The 23,429-nt window shown below is 33.6% G+C and overlaps 1 protein-coding gene across 4 annotated transcripts in view; it reads right to left on the bottom strand.

The window, feature by feature from the left end:
• Positions 1–23,429, bottom strand: part of LOC106877900 (dipeptidyl peptidase 4) — a 615,183-nt gene that overhangs the window by 17,677 nt on the left and 574,077 nt on the right. For all 4 annotated transcript variants that reach the window (XM_014926948.3, XM_014926949.3, XM_014926951.3 and 1 more), the window contains exons 13-21: positions 21,904–22,008; positions 21,701–21,789; positions 21,289–21,336; positions 16,181–16,362; positions 12,418–12,528; positions 8,054–8,129; positions 6,717–6,911; positions 3,597–3,651; positions 423–522 (exon numbers count right to left, since the gene is read on the bottom strand). In XM_014926948.3, coding sequence (XP_014782434.1) covers positions 423–522; positions 3,597–3,651; positions 6,717–6,911; positions 8,054–8,129; positions 12,418–12,528; positions 16,181–16,362; positions 21,289–21,336; positions 21,701–21,789; positions 21,904–22,008 — 961 coding nt within the window. The remainder of the gene's footprint in view (positions 1–422; positions 523–3,596; positions 3,652–6,716; positions 6,912–8,053; positions 8,130–12,417; positions 12,529–16,180; positions 16,363–21,288; positions 21,337–21,700; positions 21,790–21,903; positions 22,009–23,429) is intronic.

Below are 23,429 nucleotides of genomic sequence, written 5' to 3'. Positions count from 1 at the left end.
CACTAGTTCTGACTGAAATTTCCTAGATAAAAGTGACTTAAATTAAAACCTTTCACCACAATTTCATATTAATTTATATTCCAAACATCAGCTTAACAATGACATTGTTATTAAACTAGATTAACAGTTTAAAACAGCTGGAGAGCCTTTAATGATAGGTTCACTCCAGTGGGGTTGACCCGGGGCTAAAATACAAAACAAAGCAACATTAAGTACCACCACTACTACTACTACTACTACTACTACTACTGCTGCTGCTGCTGCCACCACCTCCACCACCATTAATGTATAGGATAAAGATGATAGACACAGCAAATGGTATAATGACATAAAACTAATATGCAAGTAGAAAAGAACTAATGTTTACTTCTAATTTTGTAATTAGTTTGTGTAATGGAAAAGTGAAAATACGTTTTGCTTACCATAATATATCCAATCAGTTACAGGGGCAACAGCAATACCACATTTAAAAATATCAGTTCCTCGGCCAAGAAGCGAACTACTCACAAAACCACCATATGACTGCAAGTAGATAATAATAATAATAATAATAATAATAATAATAATAATAATTTTTCCTATTATAGGCACAGGGTCTGAAATTTTGGGGAATGGCGAAAGTCAAGCACATTGACTCCAGTACTTGACTGGTACTTATTTTATTGACCCCCAAAAAGATGAAAGGCAAAGTTGACCTCAGTGGAATTAGAATTCAGAACATGAAGATAAATGAAATAATGCTAAGCATTTTGCCCAGTGTGCTAATGATTCTTATTTCTTTACTGTCCACAAGGGGCTACACACAGAGGGGACAAACAAGGACAGACAAACGGATTAAGTCAAGTATATTGACCTCAGTGCGTAACTGGTACTTATTTAATCAACCCCGAAAGGATGAAAGGCAAAGTCGACCTAGGCGGAATTTGAACTCAGAACATAGCGGCAGATGAAATACCGCTAAGCATTTCGCCCGGCGTGCTAACGATTCTGCCAGCCCACAGCCTTAGTATAATGATGATAATAATAATAATAATAATAATAATAATAATAATAATAACAGACAAATCCTAATTTTTGAGGATAAAACAGATTTGTACTGACATAGGAGATTACTGGAAATAGGCAAATGCTTTTGTACACCATTATGTCAAATGCGGTTACAGTGAATCACGATTAAAGGAAATAGCAAATGACAAAGCTAAGATTAGCAAAGAAAGTCAAACCTTCATGCATAATTTTAGCAAACACAGCACAATATGTGACAGAATTCCTTTAGTGATTAACTGGCACTGAAATTTTGCTGGCATTTCAAAAGTGTTGCATGAAAGTTACCAGCATGTTGCAGAAAAATATCCTCATTTCAAGCAAATATTTCCTCAGTTACTTATTGTAGCCTTCAGATGGGATAAAAATATAAGAGAACTATTAACCTCTACTTCTGACTCCAAGAAAACTAACATTGGAGTATCTGCATGCTGTTCCTTGAAAAACAGCCACAAAAGAGGTAAGTCCTGTTCATTGTGCAACAACATGAGTCAAATGAATTCCATCAGGAATCATAACAAAAATGTTATGATTTATAGAGAAGGTGAGACATGTAAAGGTTCCCATTTGGTGTGTGCAGCAGAATGTGCAAAACACAACTTGATTTATGTTGGTTGTACAACAGAACAATTAAACAAAGAATTCAATGGGTACAGATATGATATCAGGAAAAATAACAGTAGTTTGACAGAACTTGCTGAACATTTTGCATCAAATGGCTACAGTTTCGAAAAAGACTTGAAAGTGCATATTCTCAGAAAATATTCTAAATCTACTACACTTTCAGTACTCAAAATGCATGAGGAAAAATATGTTTGTGGGTTATTAACATCATGCCCTGGAGGAAAGAATAAAACACACACACACATACAGGGTAATGCTTCAACCATAGCTAACACCAATCCATGGGAAATAACTCTTCTTTTCTTAAAAAAATGATATAATTTCTTTTCACTATATTTTGTTCCATTTCTTTTTACTCCGAGTGAACCAATATTGCTTGACAGTGTGTGTGTGTGTGTGTGTGTGTGTGTGTGTGTGTGTGTGTACGTGTGTACCTAACTATCTAATTGTATTATATTATATAATTAAATGCTTTGTGCAAGAAACATATTGTTCAAATAGCTTCAAGGAAGTTATATAATGTCATACTGTCATCCAGCTCTGGATGTATACTTACTGATCGTAGAAACAGTCATAAGGTAATGAAGGTGATTGTGTAACACTTGTTCTTTTGAAATTCATTCATTGATTTACACACACACAGACACACAATGTATGTATGCATGTGTGTATGTATGTATTACGTATGTATGCGTGTGTGTGTTTACATATCATCATCATCATCATCATTTAGTGCCCATTTTCCATGTTGGTATGGGTAAGATGGTTTGACTGGAACTGGTAATCCAGAGAGCTGTACCAGATCCAGTCTCTACAGCTGGATGTCCTTCCTCATGCCAGCCATTCCAAGAGTGAAGTGGGTGCCTTTTACATGTCACCATTATGGGTACCTTTTACATGCTACTGGCACAGGTCCCTTTTACTTGTCATTGGCATGGGTCCTTTTTATGTGTTACCAGCGTGTGCACACACACACAATATATAAATATAAATATATATATATATATATATATATATATATATATATATATATATATATATAAAGGTTATGAAGGGTATTGGAGTCAACCAAACCCTAAAGATACAGGCAATAGCGAGTAAGTGCTGTATACCGACTAGTTTTGCCCCTGTTGTAGTTGCAACATGAGTGGGGAATATAACATAGGTCGTGTATTAGCGTGTGTATGTATAAAGAAAGAATAAGATAAAGAGACCAATGGCAAAGTTAGAATTATATTTTATGTATAAAGACTTTATACATAAAATATAATTCTAACTTTGCCATTGGTCTCTTTATCTTATTCTTACTTTATATATATATATATATATATATATATATATATATATATCTAGAGAGAGAGAGAGAAACAAACAGACAGATATGCACACATACATACATACATACGTACATACATACATAAAATGGATGCATTAATAACCAGTTGAATGTATAAGATCAGAGAGTACTGCAATCAATGATTAGCTACATCATTTGTTATATTTTACAATAAGTTTCCAATGCAAAATGGTATATATTATTTGATAGTTTGTACAATTAAGAAAGGAAACAAAAAGTATAAAGTATGGTCACATAGAAATATTGAGGCATTAAATTACGCAGACAATGTAGAAAGTGATGTTATTATAGATGTTTTTGATCTAGGTTGGATTCTTTGCCATCAAATTTGAATTCTTTGCAATTTGAATTCTTTGCAATGCAAAATGGTATATATTACTTGATAAGAATTGCAAAGAATTCAAATTTGATGGCAAAGAATCCAAACTAGATCGAAAATATCTATAATTTGTTTTGTTTTACAGAATATCTATAATATGAGGAGGTAGAAAAGTATAAGTGAGAAAGTAGCAAAAGAAGCAAGTAGGAGATCTTGAAGAGAAGCTTACTCTAGATATAAAAAATAACTTACCCAACCCCAAACGGCAATTTTACTGGATTCCACATAATGCAGTTTCTCAAACTCCCTGTAAAATAAATGTATGTGTCAATAAAATCAGAACTGTTTAGTATATTAAGAACTTTTTTCTGGTTATGGAATATTTTGTATATAAATAGAAAGCAAAGGTACTACAAGAATTTGAACATTTGACTATCTCTATGCATTCTAAATGACGTTGGTTTTGGAAAAAGCTGTATTATTGATAGAGTTAAATATGTATTTTGAATGATAACACTGTAACAAAATTAAAAATTTTTCTTGTCTTTGGTCAGTAAATGTTACTCCCTATTTGCCTCTATCTAGAAATCAAAGGAAATGACTACTGTTCTCTTCATACTTTGTTTTTCTGACCTGGACATCAATGTTTTGAAACTGACCTATTTTCCATTACATTTTGGACAGATTCACCACTGAGTTGCTAAAACAGAAATATCATTATAGCAAATATTCTGCTCAATACCAATGATTTACTTGTCAGTTACTTAATCTTAAGCACTTAATCATGTCCCTTAGTGGCTGACAATACGTGCATCTCTAATCATGAGCAAGAGTAGTGGGGGAGCATCATAGCCATGTGTTGAGAGGGATTCTTTGGGGTTTGAATAAATGTAACAAAAGCAAAGTTTGAAGGGAATATTAGCTATTTTATGCTCTCTAAGAGTAAGCAAATAGGAAATAACAGTTGCTACTCAAGGACAAAAATTGTATTACACAATACAATAAATGAAGGAAGGAATGAAGTGAATGTAAATTCCTTTTGATCTGACACAAGTTTATTATTTTTTAAGGAGTAGTTATAGGTGATTGCATTAACTGTTTTGATTGGAACTAGACAGCCTTTCTAGGGTCACAATAAAAGGAAGCTAGTACACACTGTAGTTTGTGACAGGAAGGGCATCATGCTGTAAAAGCCAAAATGGGAAATGTGTAAGCGAGGTGTTGTTCCTCAATTCATTTAGAAGGGCACGAACTTTAAGCAAGACGTGGCTTGGATTATCATCCCCTATCCAACCCATGTCATCATGGGAAAGTAGGCATAAAAATGATGATGATGAATACATGTGATGACATGAGTGATGGCTAGACAGAAATGGTGTAGTAATAGATAAAATGCCTTGTAGAATTTAGTTATATTTTTTAACATTCTGAGTTCAATTACTGCTGTGGCCAGCTTACTTTTACTGCAGAAATCAGGTCAATAAATTGCAGTACCAAAATTTAGGGTCTTGTATTTATGTTAGAAATCATTAGTGTATGCTTGATGATTGTTGAACAGGCAAGTTCAAACTTCAGACTAAAGGATATTTAAAAGCAGAAATGACGTAGTTTCTAGCCAGATTATTTTCTTTTCAAACTGATGTTTGCAAAAAAGTATTTTGGGATAATTTCTTTCAATGGATATCAGATATTTTTGTTGATAAAACAAAGGCTACTTGTAACAACTGGTGAACAAGTGGTGTCATGGCTGTTTACATATAGCATAGATTGTGAATTTCAGTCTCCAATTTTGTTTATTATTTATTTTACACAGATATTCTTATCACTTTGATATGACACATTGATCAATATCATATCTAATATATCTACTTATAATATCAATATCAAGATGTTCAGCTTTTATTTTTTACCTCAGTAAAAAAACCCACATAAAAGTGTTAAGAAGCAATTGTGACACAGTGAAGGCACGTGGCTTAGTGGTTAGAATAACTGGCTTGCAATCGTAAGTGCGCTGTGTTCTTGAGCAAGACACTTCATTTCACATTGCTCCAGTCTGCTCATCTGGCAAACATGAGTTGTATCTGTATTTCAAAGGGCCAGCCGTTAAGGGTATGCATGTCTGTAACATGCTCAGCCACTTGCATGTAAATTACATGAGCAGACTGTTCCATTGATCAGATCAACTGGAACTCTCATCGTCATAACCAACTGAGTGTCAATTGATTATGACATAGGCAGATTCAGGGCAACAACATGCATATGAAGTTGCCAGACTATAATCTATATACCAATGGTTCTGAACTATTTTTTTTATCTATGGGCCCCTTTGATTCATATTTTCCTTGGATGGGACCTCATAGCCATTTGGTGTTTAATTAAATATTATTAGGAACTGCATCAAAAAAATTATTAAAATATTCAGTGTATTGAAGAAGTATAAGCAATTTATTGCACATAAATTTTAACAAAAAAAAAAAAAATTATACAAACCCCTACGGGTCATATGGACTCTGGTTGAGAACCACTGTTATATACAAAACCCATTTATGTTTGCAAAACTTTTATTAAGCCCCTCCTCATACTGACAATGTCAAACACACATAAAATATTGGTTTCAAATTTTGGTACAAGGCCAGAAATACTGAGGGAGGAGATAAGCTAATTACATCGACCCAAGTGTTCAACTGGAACTTATTTTACTGACCCTGAAAGGATGAGAGGCAAAGTTGACTTTCATGGAATTTGAATGCAGAACGTAACGATGGACAAAATGCCACTAAGCATTTTGCTAATGATTCTGCCAGCTCACTACCTTACAAGTATATAAAATATTGTCAATCATATCAGTTTTAGTACCACATAGATGGCAATTAAGATTCATATCTTATTTCATCAAGAAACAGTCATCTTCAGCAACTATGATACAGTACTTTGTGTAAAATGTTTCAATACAAGGCTTGAAGCTATAGTTGTATGTTTGTCATTATCTGCTCTATCAGGATATTTACATAGTTGTTTATAGTCTTCCACAAGATTATTTTGCTTGTGACAATAGTGATATTTTAGTATAGTTCTTTATATATTTGTCTTTCTTTTGCTAATAATATTTACAATGTTAATAACCAGTACACTAAAATAACTTTTGTTTTTATAGTTATAGAAGCTATAATAACAAAAGAATTCTCCCAAAGCACTGAACAAAATTCAGATAAATTAGATAGATCTGTACAAATAAGCAATAAGAATTTTGTAATTTGTTTAAAAATAATTATATTTCTAATTAAATTTAGATGTAAAGAGGTTTGCTTTGCCTAATGAAAAGTTACAACAATGGTAGGAGAGGGCAAAAAACGAAATTGAGGAGGCACTTACCTGCCTGCTAATATCTGGTCTTCTACCTCAACAGTTCCTAAAGATTTATAGATTTCATGCATGAATCTGTCTCCATTACCGCTAGAGCCTCTACCATCAATAGAGGCATAGATTATATTATGAGAACTTGATAAATATGTATGCCAACCCAATTCAAATTGCTCCGTCACCTTTTGGCTTCCTGGAGCACCATATCTGGAACAAAGAGAAGCAAAATTCAATCATTGATATATGATAGACAACTAAATTAAGATATTCTAAATATCGTGGTAAAATAACTTCGACCTTATTTCAAACCCCTCCACCTAACATGCATTATATTTATGTTTATATTTAGAGAGACAGATTAAAAGAAAGGTTATGGAGTAATAAAATGGTGACGATGATTAAGTTGAAGCATGGCACCTTAAAGGTTCGACTTCTAAGTTAGTAATGTTGTTCTTGGTCTCTTTGATAACACAGTTTGTCCAATATGTTTCAGAAAAGTAAATAAAAAGCTTTGATTTCTATAAATATCAAAATGAAGCAATAAGAATTTAAACACAGAATTGTTTATTTCAAGTGCCTATGATAATGTATTAATTTATAGGCTTGTCCAAATATATACAGATACATACACATGTACGCAAATGCACACTTAGTAAGGACAGTTATGAACATTAACTTCATCCAATATTATACAGATCACTGTAGTTCAGAGACCATTAAAATGTATTAAGATGGACATGGATATTGCTCGATCTTGGATCCCTAAAAGTCTAAAAGAAGCTAACAACTCCCGATAAAAACAACTTTACCAAGAAGTGGATAACCATCACTGTTGGAAATATATTATATTACCTTACTTGGTGAGGGTTTGCAACAGGAAGAACATCTGGCATCAGAAAATCCATCTCAACAAATTCTGTACAACCATGCATGCATGCATGGAAAAGTGGATGTTAAATAATGATAATGGTGATGATGATATAAATGTATTTTCTAAACTGTCACCAAACCCATGAAACTATGAATGCATGCTGTAGGCTCTACAGGTAGAGCTGACATTTGATTCCTGGCTATCTGACTATTACGTGTGGGCAATTCTAAAGTTATGAGATGTGAGAATTACTTCAATAATTTAATTTCTATTTATGTTTGATAAGTTTGTAAGGTTGGAGATGTTCCATTAGTGCACATTTTACAAGAAGATTCTCTGCACATGCAATATAAAATTGAACTGGGGAAAAAAATCAAAACAACACAAGCAAACAAACAATGGGCTTTGTTCATAGCATAGGGAATATTTCTAAAACAATCCTAAAAAAATAACTTTTAAATATGTAAATATAACTCACACATCAATTAGCAGGGGATATGTCAAAATTTCTTCATCTTTTAATACTGGTGGTATATACATCCTGGCCCAAGTTTCTGCAAATGTAAAGTTAGTTATAAAATTGAATTGCTTCATTTTCACTGAAAGAGATTATTGTAATTAAAAAAACAACAACAACAAAACAGTGGTGAGTGTTGGTGTGCCAGGAGATGCAACAGAGGCTGTTAATGTTTTGGTGCTCCATACAAGGGGGTGCTGAAAAGATCCTGGTTTTAAGGGTATTGTGAAAGGCTTGGTTGGAGGCCCAACTTTCCGGGTTCTTTAACAAGGCTTAGAAAAACTGAAGGAGCACTGCAATAAGTGTGTGAATCTGAGAGGCGATTATGTTCAATAAAATCATAATTAACTGAGCCTCCAGTATTTTCTTTTACTCAAAGACAGGAACTTTTCAGCATCCCCTCGTAGAAGAGTAGTTTGGATATTAGAAAGTCTTGTGATATTTGCTCTGACTCTCTGCACTCAGAGTTCAATTCCTGCCGAGATCAACTTTATCTTTTATCATTAATAAAAAAAGAGAGTATCAATTAAGGGCAGTGGATTGACAGAACTGTTAATGGGTTGGGCCAGATGCCTTCTGGCATATTTCTCAGCTCTTTGTGTTCTAACAACAACATCTATCATGGCACAGGTGCCAAGGTACATCAGCCTACAATGTTTATCTAAAAGAGAAGCCATCAACAGATGACCTCTCCTTTGGATAAACGTTGGTGACATATAAAAGGGGAAAAACTTTCATGCATGGGCAACAGATTCCCTGAAAAAAAATTTTCACTCAAATCTGTACATACACATGCAGGTGCACGATCAACTTTGACTGACAGAAATCTGCTATAGAGAAGCAACATAGTATCACTTCTCTTTTGATTACTGTTTGTTTCTTGCTGATGCAGAGCATTACTAATCTACTATTTTTAGTGAATATCTTTATTGCAATAATTTACATTTTCCAGAATATTGATATTAACTTTTATGTTTTTAATATTATATTTCAATCAGTTTGATCGCTGGCCCTCTTCAGGTTCAGTGTATATATATATAGGCACAGGAGTTACTGTGCAGTAAGAAGCCTGCTTCTCAACCACATAGTTCTAGGTTCAGTTCCACTGCATGGCACCTTGGGCAAGTGTCTTCTACTATAGCCTTGGGCTGACAAGAGCCTTGTGAGTGGATTTGGTAGAGGGAAACTGAAAGAAATTCATCATATATATATGTGTGTGTGTGTGTGCATGTAAGTGTTTGTTTCCCACCACCACTTGACAACCAGTGTTGGTGTGTTTACATTCCAGTAACTTAGTGGTTCATCAAAAGAGACTGATAGAATAAGTACCAGGCTTTAAAAAATAAAAGTACTGGAGTCAATTCATTCGACTAAAATTCTTTAAAGTGGTGCACCAGCATGGCCACAGTCTTATGACTGAAACGTGTAAAAGGACAAAAGAAAATGTGTATAAATATATATATATATATATATATATATATATATACACATTTGCATTTTCCTAGGCTGAGTAGAACCCATACAATAGGGACATATTGTATATAAGCTGATCCAGTTCTCCAGAGGAAAGAAAAAAAAATTGGATGTTAGATGAAGATACTTCATCAAAATGAAAGATAGATAGAGATATAATGATTGGTTGAACAAACAAGCTGTCTTTTGGCCGGGACTAGCAGAGAAAAACACAGTAAAGAAGTGCAAATGAAAGCACATACTAACCTACATGCACGCACGCACACACACACACACACACACACACACACATGTATAAAAAAAGAAAATGGAGAAATCGACAGATAGACATCAATTTATAAATACAAATCCAATTTCAAGCAACATCAATATCTTATAAACTACAATTGTTTCCATATTCAATTAATTCAAATATCAAATAACTAAATTAAATTAAATCAAAGATGTAATTTGAATACAGTGAACTGAACATTTCGTCAGGGTGAGAAATTGACCGAAAAATATTTCAATGATACACTAGATAAAATTGGGGAGCTTGGATGCTAACATCCTTCTAAGAGGTATTTATATCTTCACAATAATTAATATATATATAAATCTCTGTTGATTCACCAGAAGAGATAAATTACATGACACAATTCAAATGTAGAGTATTCTTTAATACTTTATAACTGAAAGGCACTGATTTCCAGCATTGGAAATTGGAGCATTTCAGCTATATCTATATCTATATTTTTATTTCATTTTATTTATTTTTAAAAATTTCATCTAGTTTCAGTTTATGAGGTGTGGCCATGCCGGGGCACTGCCATTCTATATATATATATATATATATATATATATATATATAAAAGATAATAAGAGTGAAAAAACTACAGAAGGCTTGTGTTACTTGGTTAAAGTATATATTTAAATTATGTCAGAAAAATGTTATAAAAATGTTATAAAAATGTTATAAAATCTTTTTGGTATATAAACATTGTATTTTGAGAAATAACTCCAGTCTGGAGCGAACACGACACAATGAAGTAGAGAAATTTGAAAAGACAACACGAAACCGGTTATTTCTCAAAATACAATGTTTATATACCAAAAAGATTTTATAACATTTTTATAACATTTTTCTAACATAATTTAAATATATACTTTAACCAAGTAACACAAGCCTTCTGTAGTTTTTTCACTCTTATTATCTTTTATACATCCAACCACGTGCTTTCACATACCAACTTTCTCACCTATATATATATATATATATATATATATATGTGAATACCCGTCAGAGTGTAAGTATCTTGAGAGAAAAGCTGAACATTAGAAGCATCAGTTGTGGCGTGCAAGAGAGACGATTGCGCTGGTATGGACATGTGGTGAGAATGGAGGAGGATAGCTGCGTGAAAAAGTGCCACACCCTAACAGTTGAGGGAACCCGTGGAAGAGGTAGGCCCAGGAAGACCTGGGCTGAGGTGGTGAGGCAAGACCTTCGTACATTGGGCCTCACCGAGGCGATGACTACGGACCGAGACCTTTGGAAATGGGCTGTGCGTGAGAAGACCCGGCAAGCCAAGTAAGATCGTTGCCAGTGCCCCTGGACTGGTTCTTGTGCGGGTGGCACATGAGATGCACCATTTTGAGCGTGGCCGTTGCCAGTACCGCCTGACTGGCTCCTGTAGGATTTTCGAGCGAGATCGTTGCCAGTGCCCCTGGACTGGCTTGTGCGGGTGGCACATAAAAGACACCATTTCGAGCGTGGCCGTTTTCGTGCGGGTGACATGTAAAAGCACCCACTACACTCTCTGAGTGGTTGGCGTTAGGAAGGGCATCCAGCTGTAGAAACTCTGCCAAATCAGACTGGAGCCTGGTGTTGCCATCCGGTTTCACCAGTCCTCAGTCAAATCGTCCAACCCATGCTAGCATGGAAAGCGGACGTTAAACGATGATGATGATGATGATATATATATTGAAGAATGTAAGGAATAGAAAAGATAAATCAGCTCTTTGATTTGTATTAGCATAATTAACAATGTATGTTACTAAACCATGAGTTGTATAGTGACTGCTATCTTACTGAAGTTTTAATCTGTTTCAATATGAGGTGAAATGTATAAAATACGTCTGCTAATAAACTTTGTTCTATTGTATATAATTTGCTTTTCGATATCTATACAAGCCATGCACAACCTTGATGCTTACTAACTTCCTATATCAAGATCTTTTTGGACTGTATTACTCTATCACTATATATATATATATATATATATATATATATAAACACACATGCTTTTTCACATTGTAAGGGCTGAAAGTTTTGTACACAGCACTTATCAATGCATGATACTTTCAGCTGCTGAGTCACTTATAGAATGCTGCTTATAGAATGAAAAGTATATATACTTAAGTATTGAGTTCTATTTCTCTTGTTTGATCAACCACACTTATATATCATCAGTTACTTGCGTTCAAATATATGGAAGATTCTGATCAGGTAATTGTGTTGATCCACAGTTATAATTACGCTGATACAGTTTACTGAATGTTTGCTTTGCTTTGCTGCAAGAATCTGAATAAATCCATTCTCTCTCTCACTCTCCCTCTCTTTTACACACACACACACGTTTAGTGCTTCTTCTTACTTCCATCCCATAGTTACATGTTGATGATCAGGTATTTGGACACAACAATATTAAAGGGGTGTTTTGATTTTTCAACTACAGCAGAAGTTCATTCGTTTTGCAAGCAGAATGATTAAGTTGATTTGGGAGAATCTAACATAAATCCTATTTAAACTTATACTGTTCATGCTATGTTTGCATTTGTTTCACTTTTATTTGTTCAGCATTCTCTTTACTCACCGTATTCTCCATGCTTTCCATTTATTTTCAGTTTCATGTATCGTTTCTTTGGTAGGGCTTTCATTTGTAAGCGTTCCCTCAGATAAGTGTTGTCCTGTAAAACTTCTATGACTGAACAAATGAAGAAGAAAAACAAAAAAAATTAATATAACACTAAAACAGCAGTAAAATTACTTTAACAATAGATTTTACATAGCAATAATTATCATTAACAAGTTATTACTGGTATTCAGGATCGAAGTTAGGTTGAATTCTTGTAACAATTCATTGCTTAAATATTCAGTAACAACTTTTGAAATGAACTTAAAATAATATAAAAGATGTTTACAGATTTAGTTGCTGCAACACAACTGCTAACTATACAAATAAATCATCCACATGAAAAACAAATTAGTGGTAATTAATTTAATCTAATACCTTAAAAAGCTAGCAGGAAATACTTATGTTCTGAAGAAAAAATACAATATTATTTAATGACTACTATTGACAACTTTGGACATGTTTCAATCTAATTTGGATCTCATCAGCAAAGCATAGATTTCGCTGTACTTGTTGATGTCTCGATGAAGTCCATTAAAATAATTTTAGTCATTGATGATTATAGTTTTTTTCTCTATATAGCAAAGAAAACCAATTTGAGTATGTCTTCTCTGAGGAGCAGTCAAACTGTAAAATGGTCCTTCAGGAGGTTTCCTACTCTTTTTACAACACATCGACAGCATAAAAGGAATGCATTTACATTCTTATATTTCTCTGATAGCTTAGGGCTTTCTATCTAAACTGACTTCAGTCCTTCTGATACGCACTCTGTTGTGCATGAAATATATATTGTTTAATTAGTGAGCAACTATCTAAAGCACAAATGGGCAAATTAAGCTATCTGCTACAGTAACAGCCTAATTTACAGCAGCTTTATATGACAGCAGAATATTCTGAGCTATTGATTGAAGTAAGAAACTAGGTACGTCTATATATAAACCATGAAATGCTCCGAGGAGACTTCCCAGCTCTTTTTTTTCCCACACAACAAAACCAAAGAAAGAATGTGCTTGCATTCTTATATTTTTTATACCCAGGTTTTCTAATATTTAAACTTATTTCTGATTAGGTTTTTAAAGCTATCAACATTAAATTTGTTAAGAGCTATAGCAATGTTGTTAATTATATTCAACTTAATTTACAATCTGTGATTCAGAAATAAACTTGGAACCTCTCTAATCTTAAACTGATGATAAATCTATGAAACATAAAACTTAGCAATAATACATACAAACAAATATACGAGGGGTGTATGAAAAGTCTTGAACCTCAAAAAAACAAAACATGGTACAAGACTTCTGATGAAGATACAAGGCTTCATACACCCCTCGTACACACACACACACACACGCACACATTAAATATATATATATATATATATATATATATATATATATATATATATATATATATACATATATATATACATACATACATACATATATGCATACATATACACACACACATATATATGTGTATATATATATATATATATATATATATATATATATATATATATATATATATATATATATATATATATATATATATATATAGATAGGGATTGGACAAAATAATGAAAACACCTTAAAATTTCAAGCAAATTTATTTTAATATGGGGTAGGACTGCCTTTGGCAGTAATTACAGCTTGAACTCTATGAGGTATGGACTCGTACGAAGTTTCAATTGTTTCCAAAGGAATTTTTGTCCATTCTTCAGCTAAAACAGTCCTTAGTTCTTATAGTGATGATGGTGGAGGATATCAACTCCTTGTTTTTCTAAAATGCACCATAAATGTTCAATAATACTGAGATCTGAGGACTGTGGTGGCCAGATAAGATGTTGAACTTCACTAGAATGTTCCTTGTGCCATTCAGTAACAACTTTAGCTGTGTGAATTGGTGCATTGTCATCCTGAAAGATTGTGTTTCCCTCTGGAAACAGTTCTGCAGCCATAGGATGAATTTGATTAGATAAAATGCTTAAATAGTCTTGACTATTAATTCTGCCATGAAGGGAAACAATTGGGCCAGTAGATTTCCAAGATATAGCCTTCACCCCGATCATCAGAGATCCTCCACATTGTTTAACAGTTGGAAGAAGGCAGTCTGGGTCAAATGTTTCTTTTGGCTGTCTCCACACGTATACTCAGCTGGTGGTCGGAAATAAGGTAAAGGATGAATCATCCGAGAAAATAACATTCTTCCACTGCTCTAGGGACCGATTCTGTGCTGCCAAATTTTGAAAAGAATATAAGTGTACCACAAGTGAAAAAAGGTTGTGGAGCAATCTCTAGACCAACGGTGGTTCTCAAATGATTTGCTGCAGCACACAAGTGTGTCATAAGGGGAATCTAAGTGCACTGTAGATGTTTAATAATATAATTTAAAGCTTTAAAATATCCATACTAATGCTTGAAAATCCAGAAATATTTTTCATAATTTTGTTTTCTACAGGTAAGTAATTGTTTTTTTATATATATTTCGTTCTAGCTTTTTTAATTTTTAAAATATAGATATTAAAAAGAAAATTCCATGTAAAGTGCATGAATAATTTTTAATTTTCTGTGTGAAGTGTAATTTTCTTTGAATTTCCGGAGTTCCAAAATGTAAAAAAAAATTTGGGAACTGCTTCACTAAACAATGAACTCAATGCACATATTTGAGCAATTGTCACCGAGGCTAGTTCTATAGCATTTGATATTCAAGTCAATAACAAAGTGTCTGACCAATTAGACCAGGCATGGGCAACCTTTTTTTGAGAAGTGGATCACACGAAACATGACTCACCATCTGGTGGGTTGCACTCAGTGCTGGCTTAAAGTTGCCCAAAGCACTCATGGGTTTAGGGGCTCAATTCTCACCTATGTATGCTGTGACTTGCTGTCAATAAATACTATAGGCCCCAGTGCTGAGATTTGCCCAGGGGCCTATGATACTGTTAAGACATCCCTGGCTGTCCTAGAAAATTCAAGGTACTTTTACGTTTGGCATAGGTATGCCATTCAAAAAGTCCCACAGGCCGCAGGTTGCCAATGACTGAAGTGGACAGTGGTGAAGACGGTTACTACTATAGATATCAGACAATTAGTTCATTAATCATTTTGCTCAGTGTAATAAACATCAGTCATTTGACTCAGAGATGGCATATTTGAACATCTGATGGCAATATCTGATCAACAAATGTCACTGCCACACTAAGTTAAATATAAATCAATATGGATTTTATTTATTTTCCAGTTGATGAAGTGGCACAATCATGAAATACCATGTACTAGCTATTCTGGCTCCAAGCAATCTGATTTGAAATCCCACTGAAGTCAACTTTGGCTTTCATCCTTCTAGAGTAGATAAGTAATGTATTCACTGAAGGGCAGTGGATTGGTAGAATCACAAGAGCATTGTTTGGAATGCTTTGCAATATTTGTTCCAGGTCTTTGCATTCTGAGTTCAAATCTAGCCTTTGCCTACTTGGGTAGCAGACTTAAATCTTTGCTTTATTTAACACCACTATCTGGCATCGGGAGCCTTTAACAGTGGCTATTCTGTTGCAAGCACTTGGGCAAACTCTGAGGCTGGAGTATACCTTCATCCCAATCTTGTAGTTAATCTCAGAGACATTAGTAAAAAAAGGTCAACAACTACTCTACTCTTCTTCTGGACAAAGTAATAAAAAACAAAAACAGAAAAGAAAAACATGACAGTTTCTTAGAAACTGACTTACGTTTGTTGTCATCAGAGGAGTATAAGCTATAATGGGGCACATCTGGTCCAAGGCATTCCAGTATATAATATTTCCCACTTGAGCTGAATGTAGCATGAGCATACTGACAGTTCACATATTCTTCAGAGCATGTCAGGCAGTTATGTGGGTATTTCACTTTGGAGTCATCTTTCACACTTATACTGGAAAAGAAATGTGAAATGATTAATATTAATTATATTATAACAAGATTACAATAAAGCATATATATTTGGTGTGTGCTACTAATATACTTCTAGCTTCATCATCATTATCATTTTACTTCTTTTCAATTTTTGTTTGGATTAGATGGGTCTTATCTAGTACAACATCTCTTTATCTATCTGTTATGCTCCTTTGCTATGTCTTCCATGAGGCTCAACCCCTCTAAGATCAGCTTTCACCATTTTTTCTTCTCTTGCCTTTCTAGATGATCCTTTCACTTGGACTACTTTGGTATTTTTTTTTTACCCAAATGTCATTCTCCATATGCATCTCATGTTTCTACCAGTGTAGTCTCTTCTCTTGCATGCGTACTGCAACTGACTTTATAGTGCCTTCAGCAATAGATACAGAAAAATGTATTATGGATTTGCAAATTTGGAGGGAAGTTAAGATAAGAAAATTATTGTTATTATTATTATTAAGGTGGTGAGCTGGCAGAATTGTTAGCATGCTAGATAAATTGCTTAGCAGCATTTCATCAGTCTTTACATTTTATGATCAAATTCTGCTGCGGTTGACTTTGCCTTTCAGGATCGATAAAATAAGTACTGGAGGCATTGTAATTGACTTACCCACTCCCCTCAAAATTGCTGGCCTTGTACCAGAATTTGAAACTATTATTATTGTTATTATTGTCAATATTACAATTCTGGAGGATGGATTTGAAAAATCATTAGAATATCAAACAAAATCTCTTGTGGTCTTTCTTTTAGTTTTTTTACTTTCTAATTTCAAATTCCATCAAGGTCATCTTTGTCTTCCATTCCACTGGGGTTGATAAAATAAAGCACCAATCAAGCACGGGAGTAAATTTTACATATAAACCCTCTCCTCTCAAAATTTTTGGCCTTGTGTCTAAATTAGGAACAATTATTAAGGGCAGTGGACTGGCAGAATCATCAGGACTTTGCAGTATTTCTTCCAGTTTTAGATATTCTAAGTTGAAATCCCACAGAGGAAACTTTACTTTTAATTCTTCTGGGGCTGATAAAATAAAGTACAGGTCAAATACTAGGGTGAATAGTATCAATTAACCTCCTCCTATGAAAAATTGCTAGCCTTACACCTAAATTAGAAGCAATTATTATCATTTAACACGAAAATTACAAACTTTGCTAAATTTCTAGAAATCACATTGTATTTATTGACATTTTTTAAACAATATCTGCTTTCTATTAACCCTCATTTAGCAAACACAGTCTAAATAGTTGTAGAGACCTCCACCCTTCACTCCTAACCCCTAACATGGCAAATCTTGCCATTACTCCAATTATCTCAATTCACTGTTCTACACTGTAAGTGCCTCTTTCGACTACTATATTATACATTTCCAAAATACTCATCATTCCTTTTGTAAGTTCCATACTGCTATCGAGCTACATCCTCTTTATTTCAATTAATTTTGAAAATAATAAAGAATTTACTAAAATATCTTGGTCATTACAAAGCTGATCATTGGAACAAATTAACATGAAATTGTAATGGGAAATTTTAATTTAGATCACTTTATATGGAAAGTTCATATCAAAGAAGCAGGGTCAGTCTTGGGAATATTGGTTATCAAAAGGATTAAGGAGAGATAGCCTATCAACCAAACAAACCTGCCAATCTGCTGTAAGCTGTCATGCTTTTTTCTTCACACTGTGAGTACTTTTAGCAGCATTATGGTGAGTTAAGAGCTATAATGGTAAGCTGACTAGTTAAGCAGTAACTCTGAATAAAAATTCTGTATAGAAGAGATGTGGACACAATGACCAGTAGAGCAGTAACTTCAGATAAAAACTATGCATTATGTATGGTGGGGGGTGTCTTTGACTTAGTAAGTCCCAAGAAAAGGTGAAAGTAATCTATTTAGGAGAGCAGCAGCTATGAAAAAAAAAAATCAGCATAGGAAAGAGAGACTCTGCAAACCACAGTTAATGCAACTGGTTTAGGAGGCCAGTAACTCTAAATAAAAACTGACAACATAGTGGGAACGCTTCAGTCTTGACAGAACATCCCTTAGTGCTGGTGGCACAATGAAATACAACCCAGTCCATCCTGTAAAGGGATTACTCATAGGAGTATCATCCAGCCAATTATGCTATACAACAATCATGACAGACACAAATACACTGATGCATCCTTCCTGTGTATATAGGGTAAAAGGGTAAGGGGTAAAGACCCTCTTCAGTCATGAATAACTATAGGATTGCACCTAGAAATTTCCCCTTTGAAGCACAAGTCCAGGCAGGGTTGTTTGTAGAAGACCAGCAGTCACCCATGCATACCAATCTCCCCTCTCCATGACACTGATGTTGTTCAAGGGAAAGGCAAAGACCGATACAGCTTGGCACTAGTAGCATCGCAACTTGTTTCTATAGCTGAGTGAACTGGAGTAACATAAAATTAAGTGTCTTGCCCAAGAACACAACACACAGCTGGTCAGGGAATCGAACCTCATGATTGTAAGTCTGATGCTCTAACCATTGCCTTGACTATGTATATAGGACTAACACTTACTATATGTGTTGCATATGGTAGTGTGGTACTCAGGTAGGAATATCTGTCCACCTGCAGGAACTTTTTGACCATCTTCAACTGATCCCATAAATTCTCTTCCTTTCAGAGATAGAAACAAACATCAAACAACCCCACTGCCACCCCCATCCCAACCACTGGAAACTCCCCTTTTCCTGTCAGGGTTGCCATAATCAGTGCTGATAATGATGGAATGTAGGTGTAGAAAAATTGTAGAGAAGCTGGAATGGAAACAGTTTCTATATATATTTCATAACTTCTGTGTTATTTATGGATGTATCATAATTTTACTTTAGTATACTAAGAATTGTTCGACTTAAATGCAATGGTTCTATTACAATACCATCCAGGGTTTAATTACATTCCTCTGTGGCCTAAAGTTCAGAGTTCTACATGGTTTCATTTTTACCTGTCAACTTCTCAGAATTAACCCTTTAGCATTTAAACTATCCATATCCGGCCCAAACATCATCCACGTTTTATGTTCAAACTAACCAGATCCAACCTCTCACACCTACCCAACATTGTCTTTCTAAATATAAAAAGTGACATCCTTGAATTCTGAAAGCTACAAGATAATACATGAGTGATTCAAAATAATGTGACTACATAAGCATTATATTTAACAGAATAATGTAAATGCTAAAGAGAGAATGCTAAGTGCACATAACTAAGTACTAGTAATATGATGTTCAATTCAATCAGTTACTCATGCTTTCCCAAAATTATAGTCTGGAGGTTATGAGCTGTTCCACTACTCATGGTGTGCCGTTGACTGCAATAGGAGTGACTAGAACAAAAAAGTGATGTTGTGAAAGAAGCATGACCAGCACCAAAATAACATGTACAATATACTCAGACTTATTAACATTAATACAGTAGATAAGGTGGCGAACTGGCAGAAACATTAACACACTGGGCAAAATGCTTAGTGCCATTTTGTCTGTCTTCACGTTGTGAGTTCAAATATAGCCAAGGTCAACGTTGTCTTTCATCCTTTTGGGGGTCAATAAAATAAGTACCAGTTGAAAACTGGGGTTGATGTAATCGACTTATCCCAACCCCTGAAATTGCTGGTCTTGTGCCGGAATTTGAAATCAATATAAATACATTAGATTAATAAAAATGGTTCAGAATATTACTTGGAACATATTAAAGTTAAGGTAAATTTACTTGGTTTTATTTTATTGATCTTGTTCAGTTAAAAAGCAGAATTGGTACTGTTGAAATGTGAACTCAGAATTGGAAGACACCGAATTACTTATAATAATTTGGGCTGGATATCTGGGCTGGATATATCTGGTCTAAAATATCTCATTTAGTGTTCTCTATTTTAAATCATGCACACTGATCTTTGAATTTTGTAAACATACAATGAGCACATAATTTTGTTATTCCAGTTGAAGAAAACTTTCTAAACATCTAGACACATGAATCCAAAAGGAGATGACAAATAAATAAACAAACAAACAAATAAATAAATAATAATAAATAATGATTTTGTTTCTTATTTCCAAAGAAAATACTGTCTGTAAACTATAATTTATTTATACATTGCTTTCAGGAGTTGCTATTTGCTTATCTCCCCTTAATTGTAATTCAATGGCTCTCTACTAGTTTATTCCCTATGGGACACCTTTGATTCCTATTTTAATTGGATGGGCCCTAAGAGCCATTCAGTATTTAAAAAATCCATATATTATTTTAGAATTAAATATTATTAGGAATTGTATTAAACAAGTGTTAAAACATTTGGTGTGTTGCAGAATATAAAAAATTTATTGCACATGAATTTTAACAACAAAATCTTATATTGACCCCTGAGGGTCATATGGATCCTAGTTGAGGAATGGATAAAATTTCATGCGTGACTTAGAGATCACATCAAATTACATCAATGGTTCTTAACTGTGGTCCATATGGCTGTTAAGCAACCAATGTCATTAATAACTAATTAGTGGAACACAAAATTAAAGGTTTCTAATTTAGGTATGTAGTCAGCAATTTTGAAAGGAGGGACTCAGTCAATCACATCAACCCCAATATTTTATCAATGCAGATGGATTAAAAGTGCAGTTGATGTTGGTGGAATATGAACTCAGAAGAAATCCAATGAGGCATTTTTTATGATGCTCTAACAATTTTTCTAGTCTATTGAGAAACTTATGAGTAGCTTGATAAGGAGAGTGATGTTTTTATCATGGAATCCATGCTAATGAAAAAACAAATAAATAAAAATAAGGATAAAAGTAAGGCTGGAGTGGGGAGCAATCAACCAACTTTTTGACAAAAAAACAGAACAACACTATACAATTCAAATTGCAAAACAAGTCAAATTCACAAACCTGTAAAGATGTCTTTTTCTTGAGTCACCTCCTGTCCCGATAAAATACCTGGAAGGGGAAAAAAATACTTATTTAATAAATTCATATTACAAAAGATGGCTTGCTAATATAAAAATGTATGAATCTTAATTTTAAAGACAAGTTTTAAATAGAAGCCTTTAGTTTCAACAACATCAAGGGTGATATGTTTTTGATTTGTTCGTCACATTAAGGAAATAAAGATTTATGTATCTTACAATACATCTCAATGCTTCTAAATAGAAACTTTGTTTGTTTACTTTCATCGTAAAGTTGAATATATATTTTGCTTTTTGCTTGATTTCTGTATCACACATATTAATCTAAATGGGAAATATATCTATTCCCTTCATCTTGTGAAATGTAAAAATATATTAAGTTATGATTTACTTACAGATTTTGTTTCTCACTATCATAACCAACAATTTCTGTAACTTCCCATTCTCCTTGAGTTAGTACTAATTGCTTTCCTCGTTGCTTAATCTGAAACCAAAGTGATGTACGTAAATAGATATATTGATAGTTTTTCAGTATCTAAGTATATAATAATGGAAAAAATGAATGGATATAATAATGGAAAAAAACAAGCATACTTACAGGTTTTATTGATACTTGGCAAATGTGTTTGTAGTGTCCACTCTTGCCATCATTGACAGGTAGCCTGATGAAGTATTTTTGTTCAGAAACAAAGAATGGACGGGGCTACAAGTAAACAAATGAATCATCATTTGATTTGGGATATTTAAAACAGTAATCACTTTTAACAATGAATATTAATAACTAAATCATCAGTACATTATTTACATTTGACAGATATTTGTCCACATCTTGTTTGTTGTTAACACGTTTCAACTGATATACCCTCCAGCCTTCATCTGGTGTCTTGGGAAAATTTCGAACCTGGGTTTTCACCCCTAAGGTATTTTTCAATGTTATTATTATTATTATTATTATTATTATTATTATTATTATTATTATTATTATTATTATTATCAGATTACAGCCATATGCCCATGGGCATATGGCATAGTGGGGAAGAGCGCGGGCTACTAATCCCAAGATTGCAAGTTCAATTCCGGGCTGTGACCTGGATAATAATAATGATGATAATGATAATGATAATAATAATAATAATAATAATAATAATAATAATTACATTGAAAATACCTTAGGAAGAGAACCCAGGGTTTGAAATTTCCCCAAGACACCTGATGAAGGTGAAGGCTGGAGGATATATCAGCTGAAATGTGTTAACAACAAACAAGATGTAACCAAATAAAGAGCAATATTATAAGTAATGTTATAAGTAGAGCTACACTGTACAACAGAACACATCTGGAGATTTTTAGCCTACAACTGTTATGCAGAGACAGATCTAAACAACTTTTTTTTGTCTCTTCATATACAACTGGTTAAAAATCTATAGGCATATTCTGCAGTACAGTAAAGCATTGTAACAAAACATTGTTAATGCACCAGTAATTTATAAGTAGGGCATTGTAACAAAAAAGAAAAAAATCTACCAATCAGTATATAGTAATTAAATATATTCCACTTGGTAACATATTGTGAGAAAATTTGTGCACTGCATCATATCAGGTAAGAAAGGTATCAAAATACATTTGGATAAAAGCGACAAAATGTATATGATAATAAAATCTACTTTAAAGCAATTAGATATATACCACTGAGTAACATATTGTCAGAAAATTGGAATATTGTGAGAAAAAATGTTGCATTAAGTTGTATGTAGTTAGAAATGACATATGTAAATATTTTCACTGAAAAGCGTGTGAAAATATTGTTTATGGTAATGAAGTCTGTTCAAGTTGAGTAATTAAATGTGTTCCCTAAGGTAAACTTTTGGAAGAAACGTAAAATATTGTGAAAAACATATTGTATTAAGTTGTAGATAGTAAGAAAAGATGTTTTTTCAACTCATAATATATTTACACAGAGTGTGAGAAAATATTGTATGTGATAATTGAGCCCACCCTATGAACTATTAAAAGATAATCAGATTATTTGAATTGAGAAGATTAAGGAAGATGTCCAACAATAAGACATCTGATGATGACTGGAAACCAAACTAATCTAAATGTAGTGTAGATGCAAATATTAAA

This window comes from Octopus bimaculoides, chromosome 4 (assembly GCF_046866305.1).
Source record: "Octopus bimaculoides isolate indiv1 chromosome 4, ASM4686630v1, whole genome shotgun sequence".
Taxonomy (NCBI): Eukaryota; Metazoa; Mollusca; class Cephalopoda; order Octopoda; family Octopodidae; genus Octopus; species Octopus bimaculoides.
The sequence above is the reverse complement of the archived record's forward strand: the minus strand, read 5'-3'. Positions and strand labels throughout refer to the sequence as shown.